Source organism: Amphiura filiformis, chromosome 12 (assembly GCF_039555335.1).
Source record: "Amphiura filiformis chromosome 12, Afil_fr2py, whole genome shotgun sequence".
In the NCBI taxonomy this organism is placed as follows: Eukaryota; Metazoa; Echinodermata; class Ophiuroidea; order Amphilepidida; family Amphiuridae; genus Amphiura; species Amphiura filiformis.
In genome coordinates this window covers 58,089,334-58,112,100 of record NC_092639.1, presented here as the reverse complement: position 1 = coordinate 58,112,100, position 22,767 = coordinate 58,089,334, and the positions used below count along the sequence as shown (strand labels likewise).

Sequence of the window (22,767 nt, the reverse complement as noted above, 5' to 3'; positions counted from 1 at the left end):
GATGACGAATGCTGCTGTGTTGTTCACTTGATTGTTAGGAGTGGCCTTCTTTTCCTTGTTCTTTGTCTTCAAATCTGTTTCTTACTTCTCTTTCCATATAGTCCAGCATGCTTTTAGCTTTTTAGCATGGCTTTGGCATTTTGTTTGAGCCTGGTCCCATTAGGACCCAAGTGTGTCTCCACATGGAGCGAGCGTTTAAACAAGTACACAAACAAATAACCATTTATTATTTTATTCGACACTCAAATTGTTTCTTACAACAACACAACAAAAGGCACACCTGGACTACCAAAACCACAATAAGTAATTGTGTGCATTTAATGTGAATATCTACAAGTATAATTTTTTCTAGGTTGTAAAGGAACCAAAAAAGTTACACAGCTTTGTTGGTTCTACATAACTTTTCATGGATTTAAGAACTTTTTTGTTCTATACAGAACCTTTATATATGGTTATTTGTCACGGAACTATTTTAAATGGATCTCTGCAAAACCTAAAATCGTTCTAAAACCCATAACATGGTTCATTGCATAACTAAAAAAGCTGATAGAACCATTTTGGTTTCTATTAGAACCCTTTTGGGGCAAATGGTTATTTCTAGAACCATTATGGGAGATTCAAATGAAGATCATAAGTCGAGTTTAACTACCTTACGCCGATTCGCACGTCGTCGAATGATCATTACTGCACAGTTAGTGCACGATGTACGCTCACGATGTTTGCGTCGACGTGACGTATATATAGGAATGATTCGCAAAGACTGTCGAAATCTACCACAATGGTAGATAGTCTATAACGTCAACTACATGCAGAAGACATGCTACAAATAAAGTTTCTGATTCAGTAGTCGTGTTCCGTTGGAAAATTGTCTTGCTATACTTTGATCAGTGCCAAATCATCTGGGATTGTTAGCCGTTAGTACTATAGTGGGAATTCCAATTGAATGAACGCAGCTTTCAATAGCGTGACGAATTTTTGCGTACACTGCGCGATGTACGCCAGCGTGTGCGAGTGTGCGTTAGTAACGCGAAAGCGAATCTAACCATGCCAACACACTCATGATTGGTTAGCATTGTATCCAAGGTCGTGCGCTCGCGTTGTAGTTTGAAATACGCGATATACGATCGCGGTTGGATCGAGTACAGCAGTTGAAAGCTGCGTTCATTCAATTGGAATTCTTACTATAAGCTGTTGTGATCTTGTTGAGTACTATGCGTTCTAAGAAAGCAGGCGATGCATAGGACATGAATTCATAATTTTTGATTATACTTCTGGTGAGATGTCACAAGAACATTATCCAAACAAAAAATACAAATATTAATCCGAGATGTTATAAAGCCCAGCTAATTAGGACTGATCAAAGTTTTTATAGTCTAGCTTGGTTGTCTTGTGGTTGATAGTAGGCCACCGACATTTAAACTGCTGCACCTTAGAATAGAAATAAATATTGAAACATAAGTAGCAACTGTTAATTAAAATGGTCTTACTTGCACAAATAATAACTGTTCTTTGTACTATAAAGGAATACCGAAGGAAAAATAATACTAATAATACAACTATTAATAATAAGAATAATGACAATAATAATAATAATAATAATAATAATAATAATGATAATAATAATAATAATAATAATAAAATAGTATCACAAAATAAGATAAAATGCAACTGCTGAGATTTTCGAAAACTTTACTAATATTTATGTGTACTAACAAACACAATCCTCTCCAATCCCCCAGAACAACAACGTACAAAAGATGGGAACCTTAGTAAAAAAAGGTCCGTATTTTAAGCTTTCCATACCTGAGTCCACCCAGGAAAATTAATGCCCGGTGTATAGTGAATGATAGATTTACGTACACGATTAAAACGCTGTTAAAAGTTTAAACAACCCTGTTTAATGGGTAAACTGAACAGTAGTTAAAATAACTAGTCTAGAAGTACAGTGCATGTAAAACAAGTACCATTTAGAGAGTGCAGCAAATTTATAAATACATAAGGAACATATAATTTTACTGCTTTCGTTGAATTGTTACAATAATTTTGTAAAATGTATAGATTGGCATTGTTTTGTATTACTATACTGTGCCAAAAAAGTACCTTTACACTTGGAAAAATAATCACAATTCCAAAACTGAACCATTTTGGAATTATTTGTTTTTTAATAGATGCACTATCTAATCCGGCACATTATGACACCGTATTGAATCCAATGTGACCTCGAGAAGTAAAGTTACAAGCAGTTGAATAGACGAAGGTCCCGTTTTAAAAGTGACAAGCTGCCCTTAACAAAGAGACAACATAATTTCTTCAATGAAGCTTTATTTAAAGCAGTTTTTATTTCAGTTTTTACTTCTCTGTACTTTTCATAACTTTCATTTTATTTGTCAGTTGTTTTGTTTCAATTTTCTTTTTTTCCTTTTGTTTTAAATTAAAGGCACGCATAAATTAGCCATTCACCACTCTCAAACCAGATGTCAAGTCCGTGGAGTTTTGAGGAGGCCAGTCTGTCACTTTTAAAACTGGACCTTCGTCTAATCAAATGCTTGTAACTTTGCTTCTGGAAGTCACATTGGATTCAATGGGGTGTCATAATGTGCCGGATGAGATAGTACAAATAAATTTACCCAAATATGGTTTAGTTTTAAAATTAGGATTTTTCTTCCAAGTGTAAGGATACTTTTTGGCGCAGTATAGTTTACATACCTTTAGATCCTCCGCAGATCAGGTATCGCCTCTGATCATTCTTGTTTGAGATTTTCAAGTTACAAACTTGACAATTTTGTCCCTTTGGTGTCATGCATGCTATAAAATAATATGACGTAAAATAATTTCATATAAGTATGTTTTTGATAACATAAGAACGTGAAGTTTTTCTCTCAACTACACACGACAAAAGAATTGAGGTACCTGTTATTTTCACACCTGTATATCCTAAACAAAGATAGAGATATGTTTTTTTTTATCTTTTACGCTTTGGTTTCTGTTTTCGTTTTCAGATCTCATTGTTATTTTGAAGTGTTAACATGATACGTGTGAATAATCCTTTTATTCTAGTCTTTTGTTGCTCACTAAAAAGGTGAACGAAATGAATTTTTGTTTTCGGTTTGGTGAGTTGTGTTGAATGAATGTTTTTTTCTATACTTTTTACTCGTGATTTTTTCTTTGCATCCCAAAAAGGATAAAACTGTAAGCCTAATGGAAAAGAATCCGTGATTCCCCTTAAAAATTAGGGCAAAAATTGTTTCACACTTCAAACAAAGCTTATTTCAAAACCGTGCTAAGTCCACAAGATTCACTTTGAAAAATTAGGAATTATGGCAATGAAAATTTTCTATACAATTGCTGTAAAGTTGACAAAAGGTGACATAGGACCACAAAAATATGTTAGGTTAAAATCTGGAGTCTTTCGGGTTTTTTAAAAAAACTCTCTTTAGGAAGCAAACATTATCTTATTGTTTTCAAAGTGCTTTAATGTAAGAAATAGATTTTTGAATTTTGCGGAAAATTTTGAAAACAAACAATTTTTTGAAGAAGACGGGTGATTAAATCGATGCTAGCTGAGGGGCTTTTATGTACACTTCGAACTTCAATCAATGGAATGGAAGGATGGCCTTCGTTTGTTCGAAACCCCACTTGTTCGACAGGCTAACCCCATAACCCTAACCCTAACCATACCCAAAACCTTACCTTAGTCATAGTAATCCGATCTTTGATATTGATTAGCTGTCCAACAAGCGGAGTGTGGAGCAAACGGAGATATAAACATCTCAAAAAAAGTAACTAACCCCCCTTAAATAATGGTCATTATTCAAAAACGGGCTATTGTATTACAAATCTGTGAAATGCGTTGGAAGCAGAATTTATTTCTGCGCATTTGGACACCTCATTTGATACGATAGCCCAGGAAATAATAAAACACCGGTCAATTTAATGTCGTGAGGTCCAGATTTGAAAGTTGCACTATACAACAATACAAAAACACTCAGATATCATTGCACCGATTTCCTTCCATTATACTGAATAATATAATTTACTGCAACTTTTAAATGTACGCTGTGACGTCAATATTTAGACAATTGCTACAAATGAGGTGTCAAAATGCGCAGAAATAAATGCTACCAACGCATTTTACAGATTAAAAAAAATGGTCATTATTTAAGGAGGGTTAGTTACTTTTTTGAGATGTTTATTTGAAACTTTTCTGAGCATAATACCCGAAAAGGGAGCCTATGTGACAGACGGATAAACAACAACCAGGCACTTAAGCAGCCAAGTACCTAAGTGTACACTTAACTTTAGTTACCTCCAACCTTGGGTTTTCTCTTCTCTATTGCCGCCATATGTTGTGCTTCGAAATAATCCAAGAAATCTTGTACTTCAAGCTCTGTGTTTTCTTCTTCTGGTACAGCAAAAACTGCCGCCATGGCTAGGGAGAAAACTATGAGGCACACTGCGAGTTTCATCTTGTCTAATGGAAGAAATGTGCAAAGTTAGTAATGAAATGGCTTCTGAAAATTCTATATGGGATGCGATCAAGCAAAATCAGTCGGAAGTATTAAATTTTCAGTTTCTTATAAGATAGTAAAAAAGCATTAATTTACAAAGCTGGATTTTGCAGAAACCCCCATTGCAATTTAACAACCAGCTCCAAAGATATGAGCAATTAAAGAGTTTCCAAAACAAGAGGACACAAAAGGAAATATTTCCTTTGTTTGGTTATATCTCAAAATCAATATTTCCGAGTTCCAACTGATTTTGCTTGAATGCATCACATATTACGATTGTTAGATTTAGAATTCGATTCCCACAAATAGCTATCATGATAGTTGTGTCATCAATATTGACATTTCACTTTAGCTGCAAAATAATTATAAATAAAAATGCGATGATCTTTACAAGCTTCAGCAGACTTTACAACACTAGCGGACATTTAAAATGAGAATTCTTTCAAAGCGATGAGAATTTGACAAAACTATGAGAATCGAAAATGTTCTCATTTCTATGTATCTTGTCAACAACTTGTGAACAGGTTAATAACTATTTATCATTCATTTGGATGAGAAAGTTTCATACAGTCATATAATAATAGTTTGATATACAGAATTATGTGGTTTTGTTCTGTAATGCACTGATGTTGCTTTTATCAAAATGATTGGTACCCGTCAATTGTTATGTTTATTGAAAAGTCTGCCTCTTACAAATGTAGCATTGGATACTCTTGAAATGTCCAAAATGAATAGTTTATTGCTTGTTATGATTTAATCTACAAATAATTTGGACCAGACGTTGAATTTTGATGTTTCAGATTCATAAATGAAAACTGATTGGTACCAATCATTTTGATACAGCTTCTAGCGAACAAAATTATGCTCTTAGTAACAACCATTTATATTAATAATACGAAGCAACTTCATAGAAATGAATGTCAATCTTTTGTTTTCATGAAGCATAAAAGCAAACTTTTAGAGTCATCAATATCATTTTCGTCAAATTGATTTACCGTATGTATAACAATGTTTAAACTTGTTGGTTAATATGTTAACCAAATAAAATGTTAACATTTGTTGGTTAAAAACGTAACCTACTGCTTGTTGGTTAAACTTTTTAATAATCATTTATATGTTAATTCTATTTAACCGAAGGCTGTGTAATATATAATTTTATCAATTTTTTACTCAGTATTAAATTCTCAACCAACGCTTAATATTTAATATACTATTGTGTGATCTATTTCTTCATACGTTTTTCAAAACACGTTTTTAACAGTGTATTTCAATATTACCTATATGCTCACCTGTACTGTAATATTGCTGAAAAAGAAGAATTCGGCAAATTAGATTGTATTGTTCTCTGCAAGAAATACGATCAGGCTCATCAATGGGATAGAAGGTGCCACCTGTGGTGGCACCATGCGCGTATTCTGATCCCATTATTTAGCATGATCCTACCAATTTCTTGCAAAAAACAACGTCGATACGATATTGGATGGATGTTCAACTTACAGGTTGCCGAATTCGTGGTTTTTTTCAGCAATGTTGCAGTACTTTCGGCCGGTGAGCAGTGAGTGTACAAACATCTTACCTTTTTGGTTTGAATGAAGTCTCTCTAATCTCTCTGCTTAATTTCCCCGAAATGAAATAGTATTTCTTGAAACCAGATCATATTTATAGATTTTGGCCAATTTTATTGCGTTTTGATTGGCTGAGATAGTAAATTGCAATCCATTTGTAATTAGCTCTATATCGTTATCTAATGCAGAGAGAAACAATCCATCATATTTATTACTTTTTGACATGTTTGAAACAGTTCATTTAATCCATCAGCATGCATTGTTCCAAAAAGCTGACCACAAAATACTAAAGGCATGATTTATATTTATTTCAATAACGTATGGTCTATCCACTAGTCCTAAAGTCCAGTTGTCCTAGGTCCGCTAGTCCTGAGGGTCACTAGTTCAAAAGTTTGCTAGTACCCCGAACTTTTGGACTTTTTCAAGAATTTTTTATTTTTCGAACACACCTTATTTACTGACTAGCGAAGCTTAGGACCAGTGGCGGGGGCGTGGTGCCGCCACTGCTTAGGACTAGCTGTCAGTTCCCAAACTTTTTTTTCTTTTACATTTTTGGAGATGATTTATAGTGCGCTGTGGCAATAACCATACGTCATACGTGTAAAGTTCTTAAAAGAAGAGGGTCATTGGAGGAAGCTGATGAAAAAATGGATTCATACGGTAGCAGATTTGCAGGCAAAAAAAGGGGACCTATTGATATTGATAGGCACATGAAGCGTGCCAATATATACAAGTGCCCCCAAATAATGTAGACAAAATATAAGTCAGCGATTGTAATTTACTATAATTAATTATCATGCGTGCAGTTGTGAAACTCATAATTAAATTGATCTCAGATATGATACCTTGAACAGAAGAAAAAATGCTTAAAAGTTGTAAAATTGATTATTTGGTCCAGGGAACAGTGACCATAAATCAGATCAGACAGTTGACCCTTGGTTCGGAATCAGTGGCGTAACGTCATAGCGTGTCCCCAAATCGATGTGGACTTTTTGAAAAATGCCTTTGAAATCTGCCGAAAAAATGGATGGTACCTCCAATCAGCCTTGATATCCTCTGCTATGAAGGTCAGCTAAAGAGGCAACCAAACCAAATTAAACATAAAATATCTTTCAAAACGTTATTGATTAACGACTACTGAAGTCTCGCAATCTTTGGAATACTACTGTCGTTTTCTTTTCTTAGATGCTTTGTCCAATCACACAGCCGCTTTGCACGTTTATGGATATCAAACTAGGGGTAGCTGTCGGCAAAAAGTAAGTATTGTCGGCAAACTAAACTGTGTAGACTCTCATTCATCTGGGTATGTTGAAATTAAGATTTAATTTAAATCTGGTCAGCCAGACATACCTATTTTTGACGGACGAACCGACGTTGCGACTGAAACCTTCAGTCTTCAGCTGGGTTGTGATGCAAATGGTACTCAAGGTCATTTGCATCACAACCCAGCTGAAGACTGAATGTTTCAGTCGCAACGTCGGTTCGTCCGTCAAAAATAGGTATGTCTGGTTGACCAGATTTAAATTAAATCTTAATTAATAATGCAATCGTCTGCACATTACAGTGCATCGTAGAAATATTAAATTTGCATGATGCAGTCATGTCTACAGTAGAATTCATCTCGACCTTTGCAGGACTTAAACCCCATTAAAAGCTATTAAACCAAGATAACACTCATTGAAGCAGCTCAACTGATTAAATCAGATCTTCTCTGGTTGTGCACAAGTGTCTGTTTTCAATGTGCGACATCGCAATAAAGCTGGTATTATAGCTTCAGTTGGGTAACCGATTATAAAGGAAACGGAAGGAAACAATGGTATGTGTACCTTTGTTCACGAAATGAGACAAAGACCTGCTTTTTGTTAACCAGCATTCTTCAAAATGAGCAACATAATGAATGTTGACTTAACACGGTTTGGAAATAATTTCTTCATATTTTTGGTGTTATCTGTCGTTTACATATCCTTCCTAAAACACAAAAGTGCGACCCTCTCCAAACATCTAAATTAGCTAAAAATTTAGGACATGTTACAAAACTATATTTTCTAGAACCTATTTAGAATAGTTTAAATGTAGCTTGTACCGGTTTTTTGTGTGGCATCCTTCAGAACGGAGCGGTCCGTTACCAATATAGCTCAATATTTTCGGTCAAATCTCCATTCAATTAACACGAGGAGTTGGCTAGCTATGAGCTAGCTATGCTTTGCCCTCACTCATATTTTACAAAAGTGCGACCATTTCTGAACATCTAACCTAGCTGTAATTTTAGGTCATGTTAGAAAAACATATTTGCTAGAAGTTTGGGAGAATAAATTAAATATTGGCTGGTTATTTTTCACACAGTGATGTTAACTAGGCAAGTGCCCATTCTTCCAACATACATCATTTGTAGAGGTCACGCGTCAATGGTGAGAGCACTGTGTATTGTGTATAGGAAAACGGACAGTAACTGCAGTATGGCGTTGCTGTGGACATTGGAAGTTGTATAGCAATATACATTTTAAATTAAAGTAGTTATAAAGTAGTTTAAAAAGACTCTTTTTTGGTCTTTTTTCTTTAAAATCATTTCTTGTTCCCTACAATATGTTGATTCACATGATACATGCAAAAGAATGTCTTAGAGTCTAATTTTTAAGTAGGATTGGCAAAGTTCAAGAGATGTTGCTTATTCATAAACTGGTTCTCTTTTGCATGCTTAATTCGGGTATGCTGAATTCAAAAACTTTGTCTGCAAAGCTATATTGTAAAAATGCTCCAAATTCAATCAAAAGTATGTCAAATTATTCGTCTGGGTCTGCGGATCACAAAAATATGAGATATTTGCGTGAAGAACATATAGTTACCAAGTTATGAGGCTCAACCGGTCCAAGGTTAATTTGTTTGTTATACAGGGGTAACAAATTAACAATGGATGCAAACTGTTCCTCAAGTTCAAGGGAATCCTATGACCCTGCATATCTTTTGACTCTTTGCTGTGTAACATGCTAACTAGACATCGCAGATAGTGCAAACTATTCTTTTTCTGAAACCTTTAGCTAGGCGAACAATTTGCCTCAACTTTTACGAACATTTGAGCAACTTTGGACCCATACACAACAAGCAGATCGGCATGTGACCTATTTTGCCCAATAACTTCTTTACGATAGGTGTACACGCACAAACATTACACTTCTGGGATCCGTGGGGCCAGACGCATGATTTGACATGTTTGAAAGTATGATTGGAATACAATTATTTTTTGCCCCCAATGCGATCCTATGGGGTCATTTGGTGGTCATTTTAAGGGTCACGGTCTCAAAATATTGCTTGGCAGACAACAGATTCGATTTCAGTATTCCCAAATGAGCAAAATAAGCTGGTTGCCAACTTTTACGTAAACTTGCCGCTAGGAATGCGACTTTTCCAAAATAGAACCAGTCTAATACTTTGGGAAGTACTTTGGTAGTGCGTTACAGTGACGAGCATTGTTTGTTCATTTTTGGTTGTTGCCATGGTAACAGTCAATTCTTAGTTTTATGCTGTTTTCAGCCTATTTCAGAGGAAAAATAATGATGTTTAACCTATTTTAACACAACTTGAAGATAATAAAATAATGCATTTCTGAATCAAAATGGGATGTTACGTAATCATATCTGAAATTTATTCACGTACTAGATATTACAAACAAATAAACAAACAAACACATTTTAATAGAAATACATTAATAAGCATTACTCCCAATGTTATATTTCCTTTATAAAAGGAAACAAAGACGCTCACCACTTCTTCGTAAAATAGTGGGTTTTTTTCAACTTTTAAAAATAAACACATTGCCAATATATAATATGTCCAAGTGTTTTCAGTAGCTGTATTTAAAAAAACCCAAAACTGTTATGTTTACGTTTTCAGTTCAATCTAAAACAGTTTTGTACAAAAACACGCTATTGTATCCATGGTATCCGTTGATCACAAAATACTCGAAGAACGATCGATGTTGAGTCCATTTCCAGTTCAAGAGTTTAATAGTATTATAGTACAGCATATAGAAGGTAGCACAATTGCTTAATATTTTCCGCCTGAAATAAAAAAAAATAATGAAATAATTTATATTAATTTAATTGAGTTTAATAAAGCTATGTCTGTAATGTTAACCTTTCATATATCACATCTAGTGATGCAGAATGGTGCATCATAGTAAACAAATTGTTAATTTTGTGTGAAAAGCCCCAAAATTGGCACAGATGTAGCTCTTGATATGCTTAACAAATTTGGATCGAGGGCCAAATTGAATTCATTCCAAATAGCGGGTAGAGGTCATCGAACTTTATACAGGGAAAAAATTCAAAGTTGTTCAAATTGAGTTATAAGCAAAAAGGTCAAATGTCAAGGTTTGACCTCTACAGTGGTCAAATTTGAAAAATTGCTCCGATTGTTATCAAAATGGTCTCGAATTGTTTCTCTCAGCATACTAGTCCATAATAGGATAAGTTTTACATAATTATGTAGGAAGTTTGCTTCCCAAGGTTGCACAGGCAAATAGGTCAAGACCATAAAGCTCCATATCAAACGTTACATAGACCTATTGACTGACCAATTTTTGGGTGTAACCTTGGGAAGCAAACTTCCTACATATGTGAAATCTTATTATGAATTATTATGATGAAAGGAAGAATTTGAGACCATTTTGACAACAATCTGGGCAAGTTTTCAAAATTAAGCCGAATAAACTATATACTGTTTTCGGGTACACAAGAAATGTTCAAATGACTTATTGTAATCTAAGGACCATCTCTTACCGTGCTTAATACGCTCATATCATATCGAGATATAATATTATTGAACTGCTATGTTGGCATATAGTTTATGCACAGCTAGTATATCCCCATTTTGATATGGCTCACTTACATTATGACGTCATATAAATATTACGTGAGGAACATTGGTTCTTATTTAGGTATCACTAGGTAGAGAACGACAACAGTTATCTATACTGGTACCTAATTACATAAATCCAGAAAATGACTCAATTTTTGCTCAATAAAATAGTTTCAACTAAATAAGAATGAGAATCAACAATAATTGTTTCTTTTTACTATCCTCTACCGTGTGATAGATGATAGACAAGTCTATTTTTTTTAGTAATGGATGACTACGATAAAAAAAACTCCCTATCGTTTATTCGCTAATTAATTTGCAAAGGGCTATTTCAAAATGAATGTTGCCCAGTAGTTTTCTGTTATTATGGACGAGCATGGTACATACCAAATGCGATAAATTATGATGCACCTATTTGTAAATAAATGTAATGGTCACATGTTAATGTTGCATTTGGACGAAGCATGGTTTTCAATAAACATCAAATTTGATGGGCAACAATCATTTCGATACAACCTGTACAGTATTGAAACGGTGAATTGGCTTACCACACAGGACGTATCTTCTCATGTCAGTTTGGTTTCGCACCTTCAAGTTACAAATCTGGCAAAATACACCGTTAGGCATGCTGCATGCTGCAAAATAAATAAATAAATAAATAAATAAATAAATAAATAAATAAATAAATAAATAAATAAATAAATAAATAAATAAATAAATAAATACACGAATGAATGAATCACATGGAAATGTTTAGCCAAAAAATGATTCTTTTATAAACGCATCTATACACAGTTTCCACCTGGATACACCTGAGCACACAATTTCATCCAAGCAAGCAGTGCCTTGTCTCTACACAGTCTGTGTTTACACTACACGGTTTAGTGCATAGCATCATAAGAGCTGTGTGAGCTTCTAGCTGGTGACCGGTTTTGTGATTGGTTTTTAACAAAACCCAGAATGTTCTCTTCATCCAATCAGCTTTTTTGATATTGAACGAAAGCCTGTCAACAGACGACGCAATTCAATGTTTATAGCAATGTGATTAATTTGTTGAAAACGGCCTATCCAAGCACGATTTTTGACCAAAATCACCGAGTGATCCTTCCAATATTCTTCAAATTTGATGTCAATAAATGAAAGAGCACACTTATATTTTCCATAAACTAGATTCATTTCAATAAGCAATGATCAATTCTGAATGAATGAATGAATGAATGAATGAATGAATGAATGAATGAATGAATGAATGAATGAATGAATGAATGAATGAATGAACGAACGAACGAACGAACGAATGAATGAATGAATGAATAAATGAATGAATGAATGAATGAATGAATAAATAAATGAATGAATAAATAAATGAATGAATGAATGAATGAATGAATGAATGAATGAATGAATGAATGAATGAATGATTGAATGAATGAATGAATGAATGAAAATTCTTCTAATAATAATCTATTCGTTGCTAGTACAGAGGATTTGGTCCACGTTGCGTGCGTCTATCTTAAAGTTTATTAATGTAGGGTCTATATAGTATAAATCAATTTAAACCATAATTAATCTCATAAATTTGCAACAAGTTTATATAGCTCTAAATAAACAAACAAGATAAACGAAGTGTCCTTGGGTATTTGTTTAAAAGCAATTCGTAAACAATAAACATGAACACAAAGAGCTTTTTAACTCAACAATTTATATACTAGTATTATATTCTTCCGCGCCCATGACATAACAAGCTTTTTCACTTACGTCCAATCTTCTTCTGTGACTTTCTTCCTCTTCCTCTTCCTCTTCCTCTTCCTCTTCCCTTTCGTCCTCTTTTCTCCATCTCCATCTCCATCAACTCTACAGCCCTATCCATCGGTGAATTTTGTTCTTCGAGATACTCCAAGACATCAAACAAATTCAGTTTATCGTCGGTAGCTAAAGCATTTTCATCTTCGTCTAATTCGTCAATCTCGTCATCAAAGAAAGTATAAGCACTGGCAATCACCAGGGTGCAAAACAAGAGGTATAACGTGAGCTTCATCGTGGTTCTGTTAAGCAAAAATGCAAGAAGGATTAAAAGTATTAGTCTAGTGTACTAAGATTTTGACACAATTTTCATCAAGATCAGAGCAAGTCTAAAATGTTGACCTTTTAGAGGTCAACGCTTCACCTTCAACATTTTTGGTAATAACTCAAGAACGGTACATCCTAGATAGGTAAAACTATACATTTTCTGAATTCTTATGACCAGAGGAATACATTTAGTAATGTTTTGACGAAGTTTGAAATTTGATCCCATGTAAAGTTTAATGACCTTTATGACCCATGGGACAATGTTTTATTTTGGGAACAACACAATTTGTGGGATTTTAAGGATTACGAAGAAGTAGGTTAGAAAAAAGCATCTGGGTGTATGGGGAACAATAGCGGTGAACTAGACTATATGAATATACTCCAAAGTGAACATATTGCGCTGGCAAGTATGTTAAATGAGCTATGACTACTAACAGACTGCTTGAAAAAAATCAGTGTTGAATTGTTTGGCATGTTATTTGATTTCCGGAATAATTATAAAATACTCACACCCTATAGCACTAACTCTAAACCCTAATCATAACCCGAACCCCATGGACCATATCTGAAACCGATGTTGTGGCACAGTTTTATCTAAACATGAACATACTTTGCCAAAATAATGTAAGTACCTACCAAGTCCGGCGCAAGAAAGTGTTAATAATATATAATTGATTAACTTTCAATAACGCAAGTATCGGTCACAAGCTAAAAAAATATATTGCTTGGTTAGCACTTGAAGATCATGGACTTTGATACACGATTGCTTGCACAGCAATTCAAATTTTTCAAATTCAATTCAAATTTTTCAAATTCAATTCAATTCAATTCAATTCAATTCAATTCAATTCAATTCAATTTAATTCAAAATTCAATTCAAATTCAATTCAAATTCAATTCAATGCAATTCAATTCAAATGTATTTATTTCCATATGTGACACATCACATCGAAACAGACCACCTCGCGGCAGAAATGAAAATGGAGATTTAAACATTAGGATAAACTGCTGCTTTTTAGCTTGAAAATGACACCTTACTTGTTGAAATCAGATAAAATAAAAATGTTTTATGAGGCAAAACAAGCTCAGAATTCTTTTTATTTTCTTTATATTTTTCCATCTTCTTGGTTATTCCTTCATGTAATTTTACTCTTTCATTGTTATCTGCCAATGAAGCTAGCCGCGAAGTGGTCTGTTTCGATGTGATGGGTCACAGATACATATAAAAACAAACGGCAAACAAAAAAGACAATATGGAGGAGTTGACCGGAAGGCCAATGAGGCCTAAATAAACCAACCCCTAAACAAAATTCGTTGCAAAAACAGCCTCGCGGAGAAACAAAAAGCTTTCTACTTAAATTACCTGTGGAAAGTTATATAATTACGAACGTTTTTAGAACATATTGTTTTGTTTCGTGACTGATGATTAAAAATATTACAGGGTTTGCAAATTTTGTGGTCACATATGTGAGCGTACACTACGAATGAGCCGTAAGATACAGTGTAAAATGAGATACAGTGTAAAATGTGCGTGAAGGTCATATTCATAGTTATCTCAATTAGGCGCGACATGTTTCTCATTTGATAGCGTTTAAACCAATCAATAATCCTATTGCTGAAGAGGATAATAATCTTCTACCTTTTTCTATAGAATCATTAAATAGCTCTAGTCTTTATTTGCTTTGGCTAAATCCTGTTCAAGTGGTGGGTTACAATTGCATTGTATTTTGTCTAGGTATGTATAACCAACAATTAACAATGAGAGGACATTCCTGAACCTCGTTGACTTGGGGAAGATTTAAAATGACCGCAAATTATGACTTAAACCTGCAATGTGAAAAAATAGACACATGAAGAACTGAAAAAAGGTACCATTTTGTTGAAGGAACAGAGTTCAACAAACCATAACCTCGCTTCTGGATATCATTTGAAGTCAAATGATATGATATATATTTTCTAAACTTAAGAGCGCGGGTTAGTGTAGTGGTCTTCTCACTCGCTTCTCACCACTGCGGCCCGGGTTCAATTCCCCGCGGCGCCACATGTGAGTTTGGTTGCCGATCCATGCTCGTCCTCGCAGGTTTTTCTCCGGGTGCTCCGGTTTTCCTCCTGCATCTAAAATCGGACCTCTTCCCATATCCCTGTCCCGTCATATCCGGATGGCGTCCCTTAAATTTAGTAGCCTCTGAGCACTATTGGGATTAGCCTGGCTTCGGTCGAATGTTATAAATAAAAAAATTTAAAAAAACATGAAATAAAACAAAATTTACCGGGGCCGACTTAACGGCTGATTCGTAGTGTCCGGTCACATATTATTTTCATTTCGCGAAAACATGACACAGCAACCAGTTTTGTGATCAAATTAAAAAATATATGGCATAAAAACCGTTTTAAACAGAATATGTTGCAATGTTAGAAACATGGTAAACAAATGAAAGAAATAATGGATACAGGTGGTCGGTGGATACCAATCATTTAGTGGAGCTTGTATTAAATACACGTTCACATTACTTACATTCCACAACATTCATCTTCACACTAAACTTAAGATTGCTAAAATTAAGCATTAACAATCACGGCTACAGGACTGGTTTAACAATAATTTAGAGACATTCTGTGTCTTAAATGCTAAAATTGTCATGGGAATAAAGGAAAACGTATAGTTGATCAAACTATTGTAACGTTGGTGACAATTTACGTTAGAAATAATCTTTGTTTTTCATTATTTTATTCTTGGCACACATAAACAAATATATTGAGTGGGTACAACGACCAGGCTCAACCATCCGCAGGCATATTATACAGCACATTGCGAAAATAATAATTGCGTTAAAATAATACATCGAAAACTATTAATTTAAAATATAGGCCTATATTGCATAAAAATAAGTTTTACGGGCCCGCTCCAATGGAATTGGGCGAGACGGTATTAGTACAACAGTACATAATACTATACAATCAAAGCAGGATTTTGACAATCGGCCGAACGCAAATGCAATAAAGTAAAGTTAGTAAAGGATTGCAATTAAAGAATACCTGTTCACTGACTTAACAAATTATGGCAAAAGGTACGTAAACGTCAAAGTATGAAACTTTTTAGCCTAGTTAGTTATTAAATAGAACAAATCTCATCTTTTTACATGAGCAATGAATGGTCTATTACCCTGGAATTATGGAAACTTTAAGGCATCATTACTGCTAAACTGATGATCTAACATGTTTAAAGTTTAAAGTAAATACATATTTTACCCCAATTTTGGACACCATAAATAGTATTTTTCTTATTACCTTTTTTTATCAAAAACTTATCCGATGGATTATTCAATTGTTTGCTATTCTAACAAACAATTTGGCATTTATGAGACGCTAAAGTTTTCAAGTTAAAACCAATAAGCCTATCAAACCCAAAACCATAATACCTATTAGGGATCAAATCAAAACTCGACCGCCGGTTGCCCGCCGGTTCCGGGCGGTTCCGTCCGGTTGTAAATTATAGACAGTAATGAGGTCAGTCGTCACACCCTGGCTCATATGGCCGGTTGGTATCATCGAGTGAATGAGTGGAGTGATTTCAAGTGGTTTCTTTTCAAATTTAGTACAATAGGAAAAATCGATTTTCCTTCTCGGAGTTCTTCTCAATCAATATAGCTACTTTTAGCATTTTATTTTGATAAAATATAAGCAGAGACCTGGTCTATTTATTTCTAATTATTTTACATCGTGACAGGTTTTATTTCCGAGGGATAATCGCGATCACGAAATTCTGCATGTTTTAAAACGCAAGGGTAACACACTAAGAAAGGAAAAAAAAAAAAAAAACAAGACAGAAAGGGAGAAAGAAGGGAAGAGAGGGGAGCGGAACAGGGAGATGGAGGATGGGGAGAGGTGGAAAAGGGGTGAGAGTATGAGATGTGTCTCTCAAATCACATGAGAGAGAGAGAGGGGGGGATAAAAACTACACGAAGTTCGTAATATAGGCCTAGGCCATTAGGCCGGTATATTGGGCCTACAATGATGTTGGCCAGGCTCGTTGAGGTGATGTGCAAGAAGAACTAATGATTTTGCAAGATCGACAAAATATATGCGAATCCCATTACCCCTCGGCACCGCGTCCGTCATCAGCACCAATGGAGATTAGCCATGGAGCAGGGTGGCAAGTCATTCCCCTCTCCTGCTCAGTCGTCAGAAATGTTGTTACAAAATCTTCATTTTGGTCTATTTTAGACCCAAAATCAACCCCATTTTGTACCATATTGGGCTATCATTTTCTTCGGAAGGAGAGGGAGGTGTCCCAAATATACGGGAGGGGGAGGGTCATAAATGTTTGGAAAGAAAAAATGTGGGGGGGTCATAAAATCTTTGTTGACCAAAATGTAGGGAGTCATAAGATGACCACAGATAGTGTGTTTGTTTCCTTCAAAAAGACTGATTTCAGTACAATTTTTGCCTGTTTAGGGGTGTGTCGGGAGTGTTAGATCAGCTCCTCTGATATAATACTCTTTAGGTGGATCAAAATAAGCCTACCGGGACTAAAATATAAATATGGGGATTTCTTTTGTGATTTATGCACGCATCATATCTTCTGGAGGCAGTTTTGAACTAATGACCTTTCGTATATAAAATAATAATAATTGTCCATCACCAATACAGGCCTATGTGATTCACAAAATAATAAATTCACAACTTCTAAATTACTTAACCTATAGAAATCATTGAAACACTGTTCTGAACTTAAATGAACTGATTAAAACAATAGTGATATATTCAAGCAATTTTAACCATAAACAAGAAATCATTTCCAAAATTAATTTGCTTTGGTGACAAGTCAATAGACACGCGACTAAGAAAAATCGATCATCGTGCAGTACTTTAAAGTATGACTTGAAATTTCACGGTCACAATAGACCGTGAAATTTCAAGTATCTATTGTGATCGCGAAATAAACATATCGATATTTTGTTAATCTCTCCGGTTATGTGCTTAAACCAACCGGCGGTTACTACTCATGCATTCTTGAATATTCATATACCAATGACCTCTGCCAACCGGACGGAACCGCCCGGAACCGGCGGGCAACCGGCGGTCGAGTTTTGATTTGATCCCTAAGTACCAATTAGTTAAATACCCAAGTTTCAAAAGTCATATACTAAAATATAACATAGGCTGGCATGATTCATTCCAAACTTTCTCAATAAAAGTAAAAAGCACAACACTTCTTCCACAATATCACTTCGAATTCATCAGCGGTATAAGAGTTATCATCTTGTGGATGTTACATGATAGACAAAATACTCGCAAAGCTATTGATATAAGTATCAATTACACACACTTACCGTGATTGCGGATCCTTTATCTACACAGCACAACAATTCCTCACGAAAGCTATTCAACTTGTGAACCACCGCTGATTTCCAATGTTATTTTATATCATGTTCCCTCTCTTAATTTAAACTACGATATTACTAATTATCGAGTGGGGAAGAACCACTAATTGTTTTAACATTGTTATTAATGAAATAATCACACCGCACAATATATTTATGACATTCGTATTGCATTTAAATTAAACTATACTGTGTATACTACGCATTGAGTGGGAGCCAGATGGGGGACATATTGTCTCCATTCTCCTAAATCTTATTCTAAACTTAGAATAAAGCTGATTTCAATACATAAAAACTAGTCCATCTTAAAAACAAAAATGTGTAAAATTCATTATCAACTGGGGTATTCCAGGGCAAAATTGACACTCCATCTCAAACTTGATAATCTATAATGAATAACATGGGCTATTAATTGAAAAATAATAATTTAGAAGCGGCCAATTTATTGCATTCTTTATCATGTGTGATAAAGTGATAAGCTAGGAAGTCGCCCTTGAAGTGTTGAGGTGTGGACGGGACATTTTAATAAAAATTCTTTTGTTTACGCGTGGGATTTCCCCTTATAATTCATGATGTGGTCCTGATGTAATAATAGGTGTACCATTGATATTGACCTGTTAGCCTGCATAAAGAGTTTTATTCTAGTCTTTTGTTACTTGAAAACTTGAAAAAAGTGTATTTTCGTATTTGGAGGTTATGTTAATTTAAGGTTATTAGCGCTAAAATGTTACATCGCGCTAATTAGCGCTATCAGCGCTAATTGCGCCCTCTCACTCGGTCATCTCCGACACTCTGGAAGTACTTCCCTGAGGACATTATCCAATGTAGTTTTCTGCAGTTCTTTAAGTCAGCCATTCGTGCCCATCTTGGCTAGCCAGTTCCTTTGTTTTTAATTTTTGTTTTCGTTGTTGTTGTTTTGATGTTTTGGCCTCTCTTTAATTTATTGCTTTTGCAATATTGGGCTGTGCCAGGCCTATGGGCCGAATGGTATAAAAAATATAAGCGCTAATCACGCCTCTCACACTCGGTCATCTTCAATTTAGCAAATTAGCGACAGAGTGCAAGTCACTGCTAATTAGCGTTAAAATGTTACATCGCGCTAATTAGCGCTTATTGCGCTATTAGCGCAAATTGCGCCCCTCTGACTTAGAACATCTTCAATTTGTCTTTAGCGAATTAGCACCCTTTTGGGCTAGCGTGGCAATTTAGCGCTAATTTACGTCGACTCTACACACTAATTCCATGCTAATAGCGGTATTAGAAAAATTGCGCTAATACGCTGAAGGTCCAATCCCGCACTTGACTCGTGTAAAAATAAGTGGTAATCTGGTCATTCGCTTATTAGCGCTAATTGCACCTACTGTGTCATCTTCAATTTAGGTAATTAGCGACAGAGTGCCGCTAATTAGCGTTATTAGCGCTAAAATGCTACACCGCGCTAATAAGCGCTAATTGCGCTATTGGCGATATTTGCGCCCCTCTCACTGGGTCATCTTTAATTGAGTAAAATAGCGACAATATGCTAGGTACAGCTAATCATAAGAGCCAAAACGCTACATCGCGCTACTTAGTGCTAATTGAGTCTTCAATTTAGCAAATTAGCAACAGAGTGCTAGGTGCCGTTAATTCGCGTTATTTGCGCTAAAATGCTACATCGTTCTAATTTGTATGTTGAATATTATGCTGTGCTGGTCTCAAGCAGGTCTGCAAATTAATGTAACACCTAATAACAAGGATGGATGGATGTACACTACTACTGACCACTATATAATTTTCTCCCATTGATATGCTGTAGAAACTATTGTAGAAATGGCCCGTGACTTTTAAAGTCATATTTCCTAAAAACATGACTTTCGAAATTCTCACTCTTTTTTATTCGTTGAAACGGGCAAAACATACGTTTTTTTCTTACAAATCGAATAACAGTATTTACAGACATTTTCACCATTAAAAGTTAATATAATAATTAAAATCAATACTAATACTCTATCATCTTTTATGTCCACAAACCCGCTCTCCGTCTCAAATAGCCGGCCTTTAGCGGGCGAAAACCATCAAATAGCCAACAAAATCAAAATCAAGATGTTTTCAAAATATGCTTGAAAGAGGACACGGACCCCACTTCCCGAGTCTCCATTGTCGTCTTATTCCATATGCCATGTATGCGGGGAGCAGCGACAGCAAGGGAGGAACCATCAGCCTTTTTATAAGATCGCTGCATGGAAAGGCAGGTGTAATCGGGAGTGAAAGCGGAGTCTGTGTCCTGTAAAGATGGATTATTATTCTGTAAGAAGGAGATTGGTCATTGAGACCGTTGCATTAAAACATATAACATAATCCTGTATTAAATAACGATGCATGTCTTTTAATAAGCCAGCAAAAGGCTTCTCCCTGGCAACTGCAGAGAGTTTGGATAATCAATGCTTAAGGTGGTACTACACCCCATGATAAATTTGTTACTATTATTGCATTTTTCTCAACAAACAATAATACACTGTTAACAAAAGTTATGTATATTATAGGGGCAAGGATTCCAGTTACTACACTGGAATTCCAGTGACTCAAGACAAGCGGTGCGTTATTTATGATAAAAAAAGAGGTACCGCTAGAATGCACCTCATTTCTTATATAATGAACCAATTGTCTTGAATTACTGAAATTTCAGTGAAGTAATTGGATTCCTTGCCCCTATAATATACATAACTTTTGTTACCAGCGTGTAGTTTTTTTTTTGAGAAAAATGCAAAGTTAGTCACGAAAGTTATCATGGGGTGTAGTACCACCTTAAGAGGACCAGTCCCCTAACTGCATTGTGGCAAACTTCGCGGGTGATGTAGCGGCGCCGGGATCATTCAATGGTTTCTTAATGAAAATTGATGGATTTACAAAGGACCAATAAAGCAATATGACATTGGTTGAACTTTTCCTAATTTTATAATAATTATTTATAAAACACATTTTATCCTATACCGATATATAGCCTGTCTCAAAAAAAATTGTGCAAGTGAAAAGCGCCCTCTCTGGCAATTAGAAAATAACGTTGTGAAATAATGCTTACATCAACGTCAAGGGTGTAGTCCTAGCTCTCAAATGCCGTTTGTGCTGTTCAATTTGCTTGTTTTAATCTTGAGATATGTTTAGTTAAAGACGAAAGGGTAAAATCACAATTGTGCCACTTTTACTTGGGAAGAGGGCTTTAACAGTGATAGCATCAAGTTTATCAAGAGTTCCTTCGTAAAATCAAAAGAATGCATCAATTAATTACACAATACACATTTTTTTGACTGTTTTTACTGTTTTATCATGATGCAGGAATGATGATTCTCTTTTTCCACTTAATAGAGATTAAAAGATAAATAAATATTTCACATTCTGCTGTAAAAATGGATTTCACATTCTGCTATTCTGCATGTGCGTGTCAATGATTTTATCATGGTAAATACTGCTCTCTTAGTCAATTTTAAGTCTTAAAAGACATGTTAAAAGACAAAAAAATATTGCGAACGTATACATGTTATAGGTTAATGAACGCGTATTACTTGTTGGGAGAGATATTAGACAAAATAATCCACGCGTGCTGATGTTGATGCGTCTAATGCATGCGCCCCAAAGGGGAGTGCATTAGACGCATCAACATCAGCTATCATTGATTTACATGTACAGCTCTCTTCCCTAGTAAAAGTGGCACAATTGTGATTTTACCCTTTCGTTGTTAAATAAACATATCTGAAATTGGAACAAGCTAATTGAACAGAACAAACGGCATTTAAGAGCTAAGACTGCGCCCGTGACGTTGATGTAAGCATTATGTCACAACGGTATTTTTTAATTGCCAAAGAGGGCGCTTTTCACTTGCACAATTTTTTGAGACAGGCTGTATATCATTATGTCCAAGTGTTCGGCGGCGTTAGCAAAACACACAAATTAATATGTTTACGTTTCATAGTTCAATCAGGAGATAAATAGTTTCTACAATGACAAGCTTGTGACTCTTCCGCGTCCAGTTTCCGAACAAAATACAACTTGGTGATCATCTTGTGTTCAGCATTTACCAATAGGAATAACGCCTGACTCTGAACCTGTCCGTGAACCAAAGTCTGCCTTCAGTCACTAGAGGAAGTTTTGGATGAGAAAACGGACATTTTGATGAGAAACGGCCAAAATGGTGAGAATTTAAATTTTCTCATTCTTTTGGATGAGAAACTTCCTGGTGCGTGTGTGTCAATCATTATTGTCTTATTAAAACTGGTGAGAATTGCTAATCCCCGCTGAGCTCAAAATAAACATTATTATTTTCTCATCCAAAAGAATGAGAAAATTTGAATTCTCACCATTTTGGCCGTTTCTCATCAAAATGTCCGTTTTCTCATCCAAAACTTCGTCTAG

General features: G+C 35.2%; 1 protein-coding gene across 1 annotated transcript; it reads right to left on the bottom strand.

The window, feature by feature from the left end:
* Positions 1 to 9,986: 9,986 nt before the first annotated feature.
* LOC140165440 (uncharacterized) lies at positions 9,987 to 18,452 on the bottom strand. Its single transcript, XM_072188741.1, has 4 exons — positions 18,331 to 18,452; positions 12,686 to 12,972; positions 11,476 to 11,562; positions 9,987 to 10,128 (listed from the first exon to the last, which is right to left on the bottom strand). The coding sequence occupies exons 2-4, from the start codon at positions 12,963 to 12,965 to the stop codon at positions 10,115 to 10,117; spliced, it is 381 nt and encodes a 126-aa protein (XP_072044842.1). The 5' UTR covers positions 12,966 to 12,972; positions 18,331 to 18,452; the 3' UTR covers positions 9,987 to 10,114.
* Between the last annotated feature and the right edge of the window lie 4,315 nt (positions 18,453 to 22,767).

What these genes read in the sequence shown, in the direction of transcription:
- LOC140165440 (XM_072188741.1), bottom strand. Translation starts at nt 12,965, where the DNA reads ATGAAGCTCACGTTATACCTCTTGTTTTGCACCCTGGTGATTGCCAGT. An exon ending in GTCACAGAAGAAGATTGGAC is followed by an intron (nt 11,563 to 12,685) that starts GTAAGTGAAAAA and finishes TTTATTTTGCAG; the next exon opens with CATGCAGCATGCCTAACGGT.